Raw genomic sequence first — 12,500 nt, forward strand, 5'->3', positions numbered from 1 at the left:
CGTCTTAAGGGACAGGGGAGGGTCTGAGTCTTAGGGGACAGGGGAGGGTTTAAAGGCGTCTTAAGGGACAGGGGGAGGGCTTAATGTGTCTTATGGATGAGGCTACCACCCTCTCACTCTCCTCTCTCTCCGGTCTCTCTCTCCTGTCCCTCCGGTCTCTCTGGTCTCTCCTGTAGTGGGCACCGACGTGGCCTTCGCCATCTACAGACGATTCCTGAATGACGACGTTGGGATGAAGGTACGAGCTCTCAGCCTCACTCCTCCCCCTGGCTCCTTACATTACCTCAGCCTCACCCATAACCCTTAACCCTTAACATTACCCTCCCTTAGTCACTCATACGTCAAAGGCCTGTAATACGACCATCATCGCTTAAGAGGTTGTGGCTGAGCCTGTCCATTTCCTCAGGCTCACCCTTAACCCTTGACCTTAAACCCTTAACATTACATTTGCGGTGGCTTTGGGCAGAAGGAGGTTCTGTCTGTAGTGTAGCCACCATCTCTCTAGGACAGCCTGGCTGAAGGAGGCTCTCTCTTTAGTGTAGCCACCATCTCTCTAGGACAGCCTGGCTGAAGGAGGCTCTCTGTAGTGTAGCCACCATCTCTCTAGGACAGCCTGGCTGAAGGAGGCTCTCTGTAGTGTAGCCACCATCTCTCTAGGACAGCCTGGCTGAAGGAGGCTCTCTGTAGTGTAGCCACCATCTCTCTAGGACAGCCTGGCTGAGGAGGCTCTCTGTAGTGTAGCCACCATCTCTCTAGGACAGCCTGGCTGAAGGAGGCTCTCTCTGTAGTGTAGCCACCATCTCTCTAGGGCAGCCTGGCTGAAGGAGGCTCTCTGTAGTGTAGCCACCATCTCTCTAGGACAGCCTGGCTGAAGGAGGCTCTCTCTGTAGTGTAGCCACCATCTCTCTAGGACAGCCTGGCTGAAGGAGGTTCTCTCTGTAGTGTAGCCACCATCTCTCTAGGACAGCCTGGCTGAAGGAGGCTCTCTGTAGTGTAGCCACCATCTCTCTAGGACAGCCTGGCTGAGGAGGCTCTCTGTAGTGTAGCCACCATCTCTCTAGGACAGCCTGGCTGAAGGAGGCTCTCTGTAGTGTAGCCACCATCTCTGTCTAGGACAGCCTGGCTGAAGGAGGCTCTCTGTAGTGTAGCCACCATCTCTCTAGGACAGCCTGGCTGAAGGAGGCTCTCTGTAGTGTAGCCACCATCTCTCTAGGACAGCCTGGCTGAAGGAGGCTCTCTGTAGTGTAGCCACCATCTCTCTAGGACAGCCTGGCTGAAGGAGGCTCTCTCTGTAGTGTAGCCACCATCTCTCTAGGACAGCCTGGCTGAAGGAGGCTCTCTGTAGTGTAGCCACAATCTCTCTAGGACAGCCTGGCTGAAGGAGGCTCTCAGTAGTGTAGCCACCATCTCTCTAGGACAGCCTGGCTGAAGGAGGCTCTCTGTAGTGTAGCCACCATCTCTCTAGGACAGCCTGGCTGAAGGAGGCTCTCTGTAGTGTAGCCACAATCTCTCTAGGACAGCCTGGCTGAAGGAGGCTCCCTGTAGTGTAGCCACCATCTCTCTAGGACAGCCTGGCTGAAGGAGGCTCTCTCTGTAGTGTAGCCACCATCTCTCTAGGACAGCCTGGCTGAAGGAGGCTCTCTGTAGTGTAGCCACCATCTCTCTAGGACAGCCTGGCTGAAGGAGGCTCTCTCTGTAGTGTAGCCACCATCTCTCTAGGACAGCCTGGCTGAAGGAGGCTCTCTGTAGTGTAGCCACAATCTCTCTAGGACAGCCTGGCTGAAGGAGGCTCTCTGTAGTGTAGCCACCATCTCTCTAGGACAGCCTGGCTGAAGGAGGCTCTCTGTAGTGTAGCCACCATCTCTCTAGGACAGCCTGGCTGAAGGAGGCTCTCTGTAGTGTAGCCACAATCTCTCTAGGACAGCCTGGCTGAAGGAGGCTCCCTGTAGTGTAGCCACCATCTCTCTAGGACAGCCTGGCTGAAGGAGGCTCTCTCTGTAGTGTAGCCACCATCTCTCTAGGACAGCCTGGCTGAAGGAGGCTCTCTGTAGTGTAGCCACCATCTCTCTAGGACAGCCTGGCTGAAGGAGGCTCTCTCTGTAGTGTAGCCACCATCTCTCTAGGACAGCCTGGCTGAAGGAGGCTCTCTCTGTAGTGTAGCCACCATCTCTCTAGGACAGCCTGGCTGAAGGAGGCTCTCTGTAGTGTAGCCACCATCTCTCTAGGACAGCCTGGCTGAAGGAGGCTCTCTGTAGTGTAGCCAGCCACCATCTCTCTAGGACAGCCTGGCTGAAGGAGGCTCTCTCTGTAGTGTAGCCACCATCTCTCTAGGACAGCTTGGCTGAAGGAGGCTCTCTGTAGTGTAGCCACCATCTCTCTAGGACAGCCTGGCTGAAGGAGGCTCTCTCTGTAGTGTAGCCACCATCTCTCTAGGACAGCCTGGCTGAAGGAGGTTCTCTCTCTAGTGTAGCCACCATCTCTCTAGGACAGCCTGGCTGAAGGAGGCTTTCTGTAGTGTAGCCACCATCTCTCTAGGACCGCATGGCTGAAGGATGCTCTCTGTAGTGCTGCAGTGGTTACGTGTTGGTGACCCACTGGTCTCCCCCCCAGGTGTCGTTCGTGGCCCACATCGCGGGCGCGGTGGCGGGGATGAGCGTAGGCTACGTGTTCTTCAGCGCCTTCAACCAGAAGCTGCTGCGGGACCCACGCTTCTGGCTCTGCATCGCCGGCTACCTGGTCTTCGTGATCGCCGCCGTGCTCTTCAACGTCTTCCTGTCCCCGGCGCCGTAGCAACGGCCTGGTCTAATCGGCAGAGGTTTAAACTATTAACTCAGGATTTATTCCCTTTAAGCATCAGGAAGACAGGGTCAATGAGGGTTCTCAGAGGAGTGGCGCCACCTGGTGGTGAACTCCAGCAATACATAAACATGTCGACCACTGAAGAATGGGACCAGACAACTTTACTACTGTGGTTTTTTACCGTCACCTATTTTATATCTTGCGATGACTAGCAGGTTTTTTTTTTTTTATAGTTTGTGCGTTTTGTTTAAACCGTTTAATTAAAAGTTGTTAACCGTCACTGGTTTCTATTCATTTGATTTGTTGTCATTCCAAATTAAATTAAATGCTTTTTTATTAAATCCCACCTGTGTCTCCCTGGCTCCCAGTACATTCTGAACACCCAGTTTAAACCTTGTACCAACTCACAGCTTAGAGAGGATCCCAGAAACAATGGATGAGTCCGTCTCAGTGGTTTCCCCCACGTTTAAAACGTGTTGACCTTGGAGGCCCGGGCCCTTCGCCTCCTCAAGCTCCAGAGCTGGGACAGAACTGAACCTCCCTAAGCTCCCGGTCTGTGTTATAATTAAAGTCGTCCGATGCCTTTTTATCTGAAAATACTGAAACTGCTTTCCCGAAAGCCGATGGCGCTCATTCCGGTCTGGTGATCCGGGTTAGATCTCCCGCTGATAACCCAGATCCACACGGGACTCCTCTCCACAGAACGCATTATATAACCATGAACTCGCCGTGACCCTTCTGGAGGCATAGGTACCAGCCTCCATCAACCAGCCAGCCTCCATCAACCAGCCTCCATCAACCTCCATCACCAACCTCCATCAACCAGCCTCCATCAACCTCATTCCATCCCCGTCCTCAGTCAACAAGACTCCACCACATTTAACTTCCCTTACAAATTAGAAAACTCACTGCAACTAGAAACCCTGGTGTGAACCGAGGCCTGTTAGAAACGAGCCCCAGTATGAAGTACAACAAGGTGATGATTCGGCTCAGGTCTTGTTGTGATCGGGTCTCCATGGCCGCGGACACGTGACTCTAATTACCCCGAGCCCGACGCACCGGAGGATGAAATGGGACATGACTTATGGATTAGTCCCGTGGCAAACAACAAACCATCGACCCGCTCTGTGGCCGATGTGCGGCCGTGCGAATGTTGTGATGAAAACCTCCGAACCCAAACTGCTGAACGCCAACAGGTCAACCACCAGGAAGCGGCTCGGCGTGGCGGACATCCGTTTAATGATCGAAACATAAGCTGAAGTATCCAAAACAAATGAAGTCAGTCCCAGCGGGGGTTGGGGTGCTCCAGCGGGCCTGCTGCCGTCCCGAAGCCTCCAGGCGGTCTCACGCAGCGGAACTCGAGGAATCGATGGCGGCGGTCAGAGTGGAGCTGGCCGGGCTCCTGCTGGCTGCTGCTGTCCTACGGCTCTGGCGCCGCGCGACGGGAGGCGGGTCTCCAGGTCCAGGTGATGCGGACAGCTCACGTCCTGTTTTGTTTATTTCAAACCTTTGGGGAGCGCGTCACGGCTGCATGACCCGGGCGGACGTCCACCATCGGCAGTCTGTCGCCGGCGCTCAGAGGTGAGTGCGCAGCGGGAGTAGGGGGGGTGGGGGGGGGGGAGTATGGTTAAAAGGGGATGGCTTGGGAGGACACCCGGTATTTAGCAGAAGGGGGGCATGCGGTTTGACGTTCGGGGCTCTGTGCGAGGGAGGACACTTTGGAGGAGAAATGCGCCAACAGGTTTACTTTTCGATTCCCCTGATTCAGGTAGGCTTTTGGTATTTTTTTTAACCCTATCAAGGCCCCATTAAGGCTTAATTTAAAACAGTTTATTCTTTTATTTGAGCTCTGAAACAGAACCTTCTGAACTGTAACATTGAAGCTCAACTTCTGGAGACTCAGAGATGAGGATTAGGGTCTGCCCTACTGGGGGGTGAGGGTCTGACCTACTGGGGGGTGAGGGTCTGACCTACTGGGGGGTGAGGGTCTGCCCTACTGGGGGGTGAGGGTCTGACTCTGACCTACTGCAGAGGGGACCTCGTTACTGTGACGTCTCCATAGTAGGTGTCTCCTCCTCCAGTCATAGCCATGGACGAGTGAAGATGGGGGACTGGAACTTCCTGGGGGGGATCTTGGAGGAGGTCCACATCCACTCCACCACGGTGGGCAAGATCTGGCTGACCATCCTGTTCATCTTCCGCATGCTGGTCCTGGGCGTGGCGGCCGAGGACGTGTGGAACGACGAGCAGAGCGCCTTCGTCTGCAACACGGAGCAGCCGGGCTGCAGGAGCGTCTGCTACGACCGCGCCTTCCCCATCTCCCTGATCCGCTACTGGGTGCTGCAGGTGAGGGGGGGGGGGCACAGGGGGCCAGGACCGGGGGGCAACAGGGGGGGGGCACAGGGGGCCAGGACCGGGGGGCAACAGGGGGGGGGGGAGGGGCACAGGGGGCCAGGACCGGGGGGCAACAGGGGGGGGCGGAGCTGTAAACCTGATAATAACTGTGAGCTGTAAACCCCCGTCTCCCCTGACCCGTCTGCCCCCCCCCCCGACCGGTCGCCCCCCCCCCCCCCTGTGCTGCAGGTGATCTTCGTGTCGGCCCCCTCGCTGGTCTACATGGGCCACGCCCTGTACCGCCTGCGGGCGCTGGAGAAGGTCCGCCAGCGCCGCAAGGCCCTCCTCCGCCGCCAGCTGGAGCTGCTGGACGCGGCGGCGGCGTCGGCGGCGGCGCGGCGGCGCGCGGAGCGGCAGGTGAAGCAGGTGGAGCAGGGCCGGCTCAACAAGGCGCCGCTGCGGGGGGCGCTGCTGCGCACCTACGTGGCGCACGTGTTCACGCGCTCGGCCGTGGAGGTGGGCTTCATGGCGGGCCAGTACCTGCTGTACGGCGCGCGGCTGCGGCCGCTGTACCGCTGCGAGCGCGCCCCCTGCCCCAACGCCGTGGACTGCTACGTGTCGCGGCCCACCGAGAAGAGCGTGTTCATGGCGTTCATGCAGGCCATCGCGGGGGTCTCCCTGCTGCTCAACCTGCTGGAGATCCTGCACCTCGGCTACAAGAAGCTCCGCAAGGTCTTCAGCTACGGCCCCCGTCCCCCCGGGGGGGCCGACCGGCTCCTGGACGGCCCCCACCCCGACGCCCGCTACAGGGGGTCCTCCCTGGGGTGGGGGGGGGGGGCCCGCGCCGCCCGGAAGACCACCGTGGCCTCGGCGCCCAGCGACTACGACCTCCTGCTGGAGCGGGCGCGGTGCGGCTCCACCTGCCTCCTCCACCCCCCGCTGCCCCCCGGGGGGGCGGTCCTGGGCGACCCGGAGTGTCCGGGGTGCGGCCCCGCGGAGCGGGAGCTCTCTCCGAGCCCCCCCGGGAGCCACCGCCTCCCCCAGGAGGGGGGGGGGGAGGAGGAGGACCGGGACACCAGTGACGCGGACCTCCCCGCACTGTGCTCCCCGAAACGCTGCCGGTGGGCGGGGCCAGCCCCCCCGGGGTGCGCCCCCCCGGGGTGCGCCCCGCGGAGGCAGTGGAACCGCTGCTCCACCGTGATGGAGAGCCGGAGCTCCGACACCGACTCCTACGGCGACGCCACGGCCTTGGCCGGGGGCGGGGGCGGCCCCCCCGGTGTGTGGACCCGGGCCAAGGCCGACCGCAAGAGGCCCAGCCCCCGCCCCTCCTCCCCAGAGTCCCAGGAGGACTCCAGCGAGGGGACCCGGCACAGCCCCAGACCGCCGTCCTCCAACTGCAAGACCTCCATGGGGAGCTGCAGTAGCAGCAGGAGGCCGGACCTCCAGATCTGAGGCTCCAGACCCCCAGACCTGAGGCCTTCAGTCCTCCTGACCTGAGGCTCCAGACCCCCAGACCTGAGGTCTCAGACCCCCAGACCTGAGGCCTTCAGACCTCCAGACCCCCAGATCTGAGGCTCCAGACCCCCAGATCTGAGGCTCCAGACCATCCGACCTGAGGCCTTCAGACCTCCAGACCTGAGGCCTTCAGACCCCCAGACCTGAGGCCTCAGACCCCCAGACCTGAGGTCTCAGACCCCCAGACCAGAGGTCTCAGACCCCCAGACCTGAGGCCTCAGACCCCCAGACCTGAGGCTCCAGACCCGAGGCTCCAGACCTGAGGCCCCAGACCTGAGGCCTTCAGACCCCCAGACCTGAGGCTCCAGGTAGCAGAGAACATTTGTATTCATTAGAATAAAGTACCGGCTTGGCCACCCTGTGCCGAGTCTGGCTCCAGCCCCACGTTTTCACAATAGTTGTAGAACTCCGAGCCAATCAGATTGAAGGGCTGGGTTGGAGGGTTGGCATGGCAACACATGGACTACATGTACAGCATGGATAAGCTATGTTTTGGTTAATGTGTATTTTGTATATTTTTACAGCTGGTGTTTGTAATAAAGTTATGTTACTTTTCCAATCAATATTTCTCAACGGCATAATCCAGAATCATACCCTAGGCAAGATAAGGCTGGACAAGAAGAAAAATCTTTCTCTTATTTCACTAGAACAGTACTCAACGTGGACATGCCGGGTGTTTCAAGTCTGGGACATCTGATATAGAATAACACTATGGGAGAAGTGGCCGCCCGGCCCAGTATGGTCCAACCCTTGGCCTGGTCACCAACACCCCACCAACTTGGGTAGATGTTTGAACCATCGGTCTGAGTCTGCAGACTGTTTAGGACTAACCTGACTCCGCCAGATGCATTGATTGACATTCGCTCTTCTTGATTCGCATTTGAGTAAACACAACGAGATCAGGATGGTCTCACGAGGATAGTTTAGGACCTCCTCGGTTGTAGAAGTCCTTGATGACTACAAGGTTTGCATTTCATAACATTTGGATCCACCAGATGTTGGGGCTGACAATAACTTCCCACTTTGTGGTATACAGACACAGCTACATGAAGGTCCACATCATTTAGTTTTGAATGGGAATGTAATGTGTAATGTGCTGGAGATGATTCAACGATTTCTCAACACATGAAATTAATCATAGAAACGAAGTCTGGTCCAACCATTTATTGGTTTGAGCCAACAAAACAATCAGGTCCACTGTTGAGGTGAAGAAACAATATTTCCTTACATTACTTAGCACTCACATTAGAGGAACTATTCATATGACAAACATCCACACTTTTGTAAATGTTTATCATTCAATAGAAACACAAATGATAATCATACATTCTGAAAATGAAGCAGAATCCCATCCTGAGTGGATCATCTTAATGCGAAGGGACAGCAAAATATGCTTGATATACAAAACATTAGAAATGATGCTCATGATCTGCTCGCAAAAGAGCAGACGCTAGGGCACAACCACGTGGTCAGTGGAACCCTATAAAACGACCTGCATACAATCTGTACAAAAGAACTTGAGGTTAAGAAACAATGAAATAAACACTCATGGCCTTCCAGTTAAAGGCTTTAAAACAACACAACACACATAAAATAAACTAAAATGTGCACTTTGGTGGGGTTCTGTCGCGTGCTACTCGGCAGCGGGGGGGGCGTCAGGGGCAGGCTCGTAGCGCTGGAGCTGAAGAACAAGAGCTCATAATATTAATATTCATAAAGACCACAGCTCCACCAAGAACAACACCTCATTCCACCAGAAGACCAGGTGTGACGTCACCAAAGGTCCAACCCCCCCCTCCAAAAAGCACTTTGTTAGGACACCATAAACCACGTTTCCACCTGGTTTAAACCAAGTTAACCGGTGGTAGAATTAACTAAGTTAACCGTGGGTAGAATAAACTAAGTTAGCGGTGGGTAGAATAAACTAAGTTAACCGTGGGTAGAATAAACTAAGTTAGCGGTGGGTAGAATAAACTAAGTTAACCGTGGGTAGAATAAACTAAGTTAGCGGTGGGTAGAATAAACTAAGTTAGCGGTGGGTAGAGCAGCGTACCCGGGAGCGGAGGTCCTTGTTCTCCTCCCCCAGGACCTCACACTGCTCCCTCAGCCTGGCCAGCTGCTGCCGCAGGGCCTGCGTCTCCTCCATCTCCTCCCCAGCGGCGCCCAGCTGCTGCTTCAGGAAGCTGGAGCTCTGTTAAAGAACAACACCACCCACCGGCTCCCAACACCACCCACCGGCTCCCACCGGCTCCCAACACCACCCACCGGCTCCCACCGGCTCCCAACACCACCCACCGGCTCCCAACACCACCCACCGGCTCCCAACACCACCCACCGGCTCCCAACACCTCCCACCGGCTCCCAACACCTCCCACCGGCTCCCAACACCTCCCACCGGCTCCCAACACCTCCCACCGGCTCCCAACACCACCCACCGGCTCCCAACACCACCCACCGGCTCCCAACACCTCCCACCGGCTCCCAACACCACCCACCGGCTCCCAACACCTCCCACCGGCTCCCAACACCACCCACCGGCTCCCACCACCACCCACCGGCTCCCACCACCACCCACCGGCTCCCACCACCACCCACCGGCTCCCAACACCACCCACCGGCTCCCACCACCACCCACCGGCTCCCACCACCACCCACCGGCTCCCACCACCACCCACCGGCTCCCAACACCTCTTCCATCTTGACCCTAGCCTCCTAGGACCCTGGTCCCTAGCCTCCTAGGACCCTGGTCCCTAGCCTCCTAGGACCCTGGTCCCTAGCCTCCTAGGACCCTGGTCCCTAGCCTCCTAGGACCCTGGTCCCTAGCCTCCTAGGACCCTGGTCCCTAGCCTCCTAGGACCCTGGGGCCTAAAACATTTTTTTGTTTGGTTCCGGTTTCCGACCGACCCTGTCAATTTATGTGCGACCCAAATTATTTTATGAATTTTATAAAAAAAAAAAAAAAGAATTTTTTTTTTTTTTTTAATGTAATTACGTTTTGGTACAGCACCTCTATCATTACGTTTTGGTACAGCACCTCTTCATTCTGTACAAGGAGAGCGAATTTTCTCGTTTTTAAATGAAAACAACCCACCTATCATTCGCTGCCGCTGGAAAAAATAAAATAAAAAAATAAAATAAATTCCCTACCTACCCATGACCTCAACTGACAACCAACAGGAACCAAACTTTTATTTTTTTTAGGCCTGGTCCCTAGCCTCCTAGGACCCTGGTCCCTAGCCTCCTAGGTCCCTAGCCTCCTAGGCCCCAGCCCCATTAGCTTCTGGAGGAGCTACGTTGGAGGAGCCTTGAGGTTCTGGTGAAGGATACTCCAGCGCGTTGCTCGGCTTCTCCGGTTGCTCGTACAGAGACACCAGTACTGGAGACAGAGGGACACGTTAACCACACATCACTGGTTCATCACTGGTTCATCACTGGTTCATCACACGTCTAAAGGTCCAGAGGAGGAGGAGGAGGAGGAAGAGGAGGAGGCGAGAAGGAGGGGGAGAAGAGGAGGAGGAGCAGACAAGAAGAGGAGACAAGAGGTGGAGGAGGGGACAGGAAATTGGAGGAGCCCTACCACCGGTCAGACTGTCCAGAACACCTCCTTTCTCCAGGTACCTCCGGAACTGCTCCCTCTTCGAGTCTGAAGCCTTTCAGCACCAAGAGATAAAGGGAGAGAAGAACACAACCCCGCGAGGAGCAGTCAGGGCGTCATCTGGGCTCCAGCTGGTCCCCAAGTCTCAGTAGGAAGTGAATGACGTTGTCACAAGCCGACCGTGGCGGTGGTGGCAAAGAGGGGAGACGCACACAATTGACTTGAGTTAAACAACAAGGTTTATTATAATCAAGTGAATATAACATAACATAAGGTATGGAGCGTGTATTCAATCTAGTCAGTGATGCAAGTGTGTGTACGTAAAAGTGTATGGGTGTAGTGTTGTCAGGTGTAAACATACCTAGGATACAACTAAACCAAAAGAACAAAGGAACCAACAATAAGTGGCGTCTCCCAAACGAGTACCACCCCGACACTGGGCTACCAGGTCTACTTAAATAAGCCTAGCACAGGTGGTGTCAATGAGCTCGTTAGGCTTCCCTCGTTAGGGTCGTGACAACGTGAAGGGTTGGTTAATCGGAGAATAACTAAACTAACTCTAGTGTTGTTGACCGACATGGTACTAATGTAAAAGACAGGGTATTAATGTTAAAGTGTATTAAAGTATCAACAGGTACCCGAGCAGTAGCAGGTGAGGACCGGACCGCAGGTGACAAACTCTCGGTCACCAATTAAACACTAACGCTAACTTCAGCAACTCGGACTTCTAACAACTTCAATTACGACGTTTCTTAACCACACCGAACCCAGAACAGAGGCAGAAACCCCGAACTCTTACCCTGTAATGCGCCATTCTCCTGGTCCGGTGTCTTCTAGTAGGACGCTCCCCTCCAGAGCCGGCCAGAGTTGAACTAGTTTCGTTTATCATCTTCCTGCTCGCTAAGGATAGGTCGATCAGCGCCCTCTTGCGGTCCTCGACCAATCAGGAGCGAGCAGCGCCCCCATGGCGGTCCTCGACCAATCCTGATAGAGCAGCGCCCTCTGGTGGTGCGGGAGCTGCTCGCTGTTGATTGGTCGCGCAGCGCCTACTGGCGGCCACACCGCGAAACTCCACCAATATTGGGATTTGCCATTTTGTCGACTTGCATAATTCGTACAATTGATTCGGATAACGTACAACCACAAGTGTAAATAGCTATGGTTTGGACTGGGGCGTATAATACCAAGTATAATACTTAAACGAGAAAGAACATGTACAAAGTATTATTATTTGTCTTAATCAGGTGATAGGTCACAAAACAAGTCAGAGTACTAGTCAGGTGACTGAGGAGACCCGTTGGTGACCGACGGCTCCACTGACCAATCAGAACTCAACGTGTAACAGCCCCATCCAATCACATCGAGAGGCGGGGTCAGAACCAAGGAAAGGAAATCCGAAGGAAACGTGTGGAGAGCTCTGCTGTGTTGTTCGGGATTTAACGAATTCACCGAATAGTACCGCGCTTCGGGAGCGTTCCTCCGAACACAAGCCGCCCGTGACGGGCCGCCAGAGAGGGGCTGAGTCGGGGTGAGTCGGCGACATGTCGCTCCAGTACGAGGAGGAGCCGCTGGCGGAGCACTACGGCTACGGGCCGCCCGACTCCTTCCCCAAAGACTTCGGCTACGGAGAGGAGGAGGAGGAGGAGGCCGAAGACCTCCCGGCCCCGGCCGACAGCAAGCCCCGCATCTTGCTCATGGGGCTTCGGCGCAGCGGGAAGTCCTCCATACAGAAGGTAAGAGCAGGGGGTTGCAGGGGGACCAGTAAGGACCAGTGGGACCATTAAGGCCCTGGTGCCACACCATAACAAGACCTCCGGACCCGGAGAAGTTAGGACCATGTGTGTCAGAGAGGTTCCCCACAGCCTGAGCCCTCCTTGAGGGACTCCTCCACACCTCAAAATATCACACCACCACCACCACCACCATCACCATTGTCATCAACATCGTCATAATTGTTATTGTGATGGGATTAATGATGATAATGTTATATTAGTTAATGTCTGTATTGGCGTTCAAACCGGAGACGTCTACGCTTAATTCAGGGCTTTACTGGACAGCTGCATCAACATTTATATTAATCATAATTGTTATTGTGATGGGATTAATGATGATAATGTTATATTAGTTAATGTCTGTATTGGCGTTCAAACCGGAGACGTCTACGCTTAATTCAGGGCTTTACTGGACAGCAAGCATCAACATTTATATTAATCGAAAAAAAACCAATAAGTAGTCGGCCCTGATGCATATATCTGTA

General features: G+C 55.2%; 4 protein-coding genes across 5 annotated transcripts in view; 3 read left to right on the forward strand and 1 right to left on the reverse strand.

The window, feature by feature from the left end:
* Positions 1–3,079, forward strand: part of rhbdl2 (rhomboid, veinlet-like 2 (Drosophila)) — an 11,795-nt gene extending 8,716 nt beyond the window's left edge. The window contains exons 7-8 of the mRNA XM_030358959.1: positions 177–238; positions 2,611–3,079. Of these exons, the coding sequence (XP_030214819.1) occupies positions 177–238; positions 2,611–2,790 (242 nt within the window). The 3' untranslated portion in view covers positions 2,791–3,079. The remainder of the gene's footprint in view (positions 1–176; positions 239–2,610) is intronic.
* Positions 3,080–3,841: 762 nt separating this feature from the next.
* On the forward strand, positions 3,842–7,233 carry gja9a (gap junction protein alpha 9a). 2 transcript variants are annotated; one of them, XM_030358853.1, is made up of 3 exons: positions 3,842–4,380; positions 4,881–5,145; positions 5,383–7,224. In XM_030358853.1, the coding sequence occupies exons 1-3, from the start codon at positions 4,073–4,075 to the stop codon at positions 6,583–6,585; spliced, it is 1,776 nt and encodes a 591-aa protein (XP_030214713.1). In that variant the 5' UTR covers positions 3,842–4,072; the 3' UTR covers positions 6,586–7,224. The 2 variants fall into 2 exon arrangements, with proteins under 2 accessions (XP_030214713.1, XP_030214714.1); XM_030358854.1 differs by lacking the exon at positions 3,842–4,380 and adding an exon at positions 4,440–4,567 and having other exon boundaries at positions 5,383–7,233.
* Positions 7,234–7,797: 564 nt separating this feature from the next.
* On the reverse strand, positions 7,798–11,173 carry LOC115545563 (c-Myc-binding protein). Its single transcript, XM_030358856.1, has 5 exons — positions 11,043–11,173; positions 10,226–10,298; positions 9,976–10,024; positions 8,702–8,831; positions 7,798–8,329 (listed from the first exon to the last, which is right to left on the reverse strand). The coding sequence occupies exons 1-5, from the start codon at positions 11,130–11,132 to the stop codon at positions 8,282–8,284; spliced, it is 390 nt and encodes a 129-aa protein (XP_030214716.1). The 5' UTR covers positions 11,133–11,173; the 3' UTR covers positions 7,798–8,281.
* A 435-nt stretch (positions 11,174–11,608) lies between these two features.
* Positions 11,609–12,500, forward strand: part of rragca (Ras-related GTP binding Ca) — a 10,817-nt gene continuing 9,925 nt past the window's right edge. The window contains exon 1 of the mRNA XM_030358855.1: positions 11,609–11,976. Within this exon, the coding sequence (XP_030214715.1) occupies positions 11,785–11,976 (192 nt within the window). The 5' untranslated portion in view covers positions 11,609–11,784. The remainder of the gene's footprint in view (positions 11,977–12,500) is intronic.

The sequence above is a fragment of the Gadus morhua genome, chromosome 6, assembly GCF_902167405.1.
Source record: "Gadus morhua chromosome 6, gadMor3.0, whole genome shotgun sequence".
Classification (NCBI taxonomy): Eukaryota; Metazoa; Chordata; class Actinopteri; order Gadiformes; family Gadidae; genus Gadus; species Gadus morhua.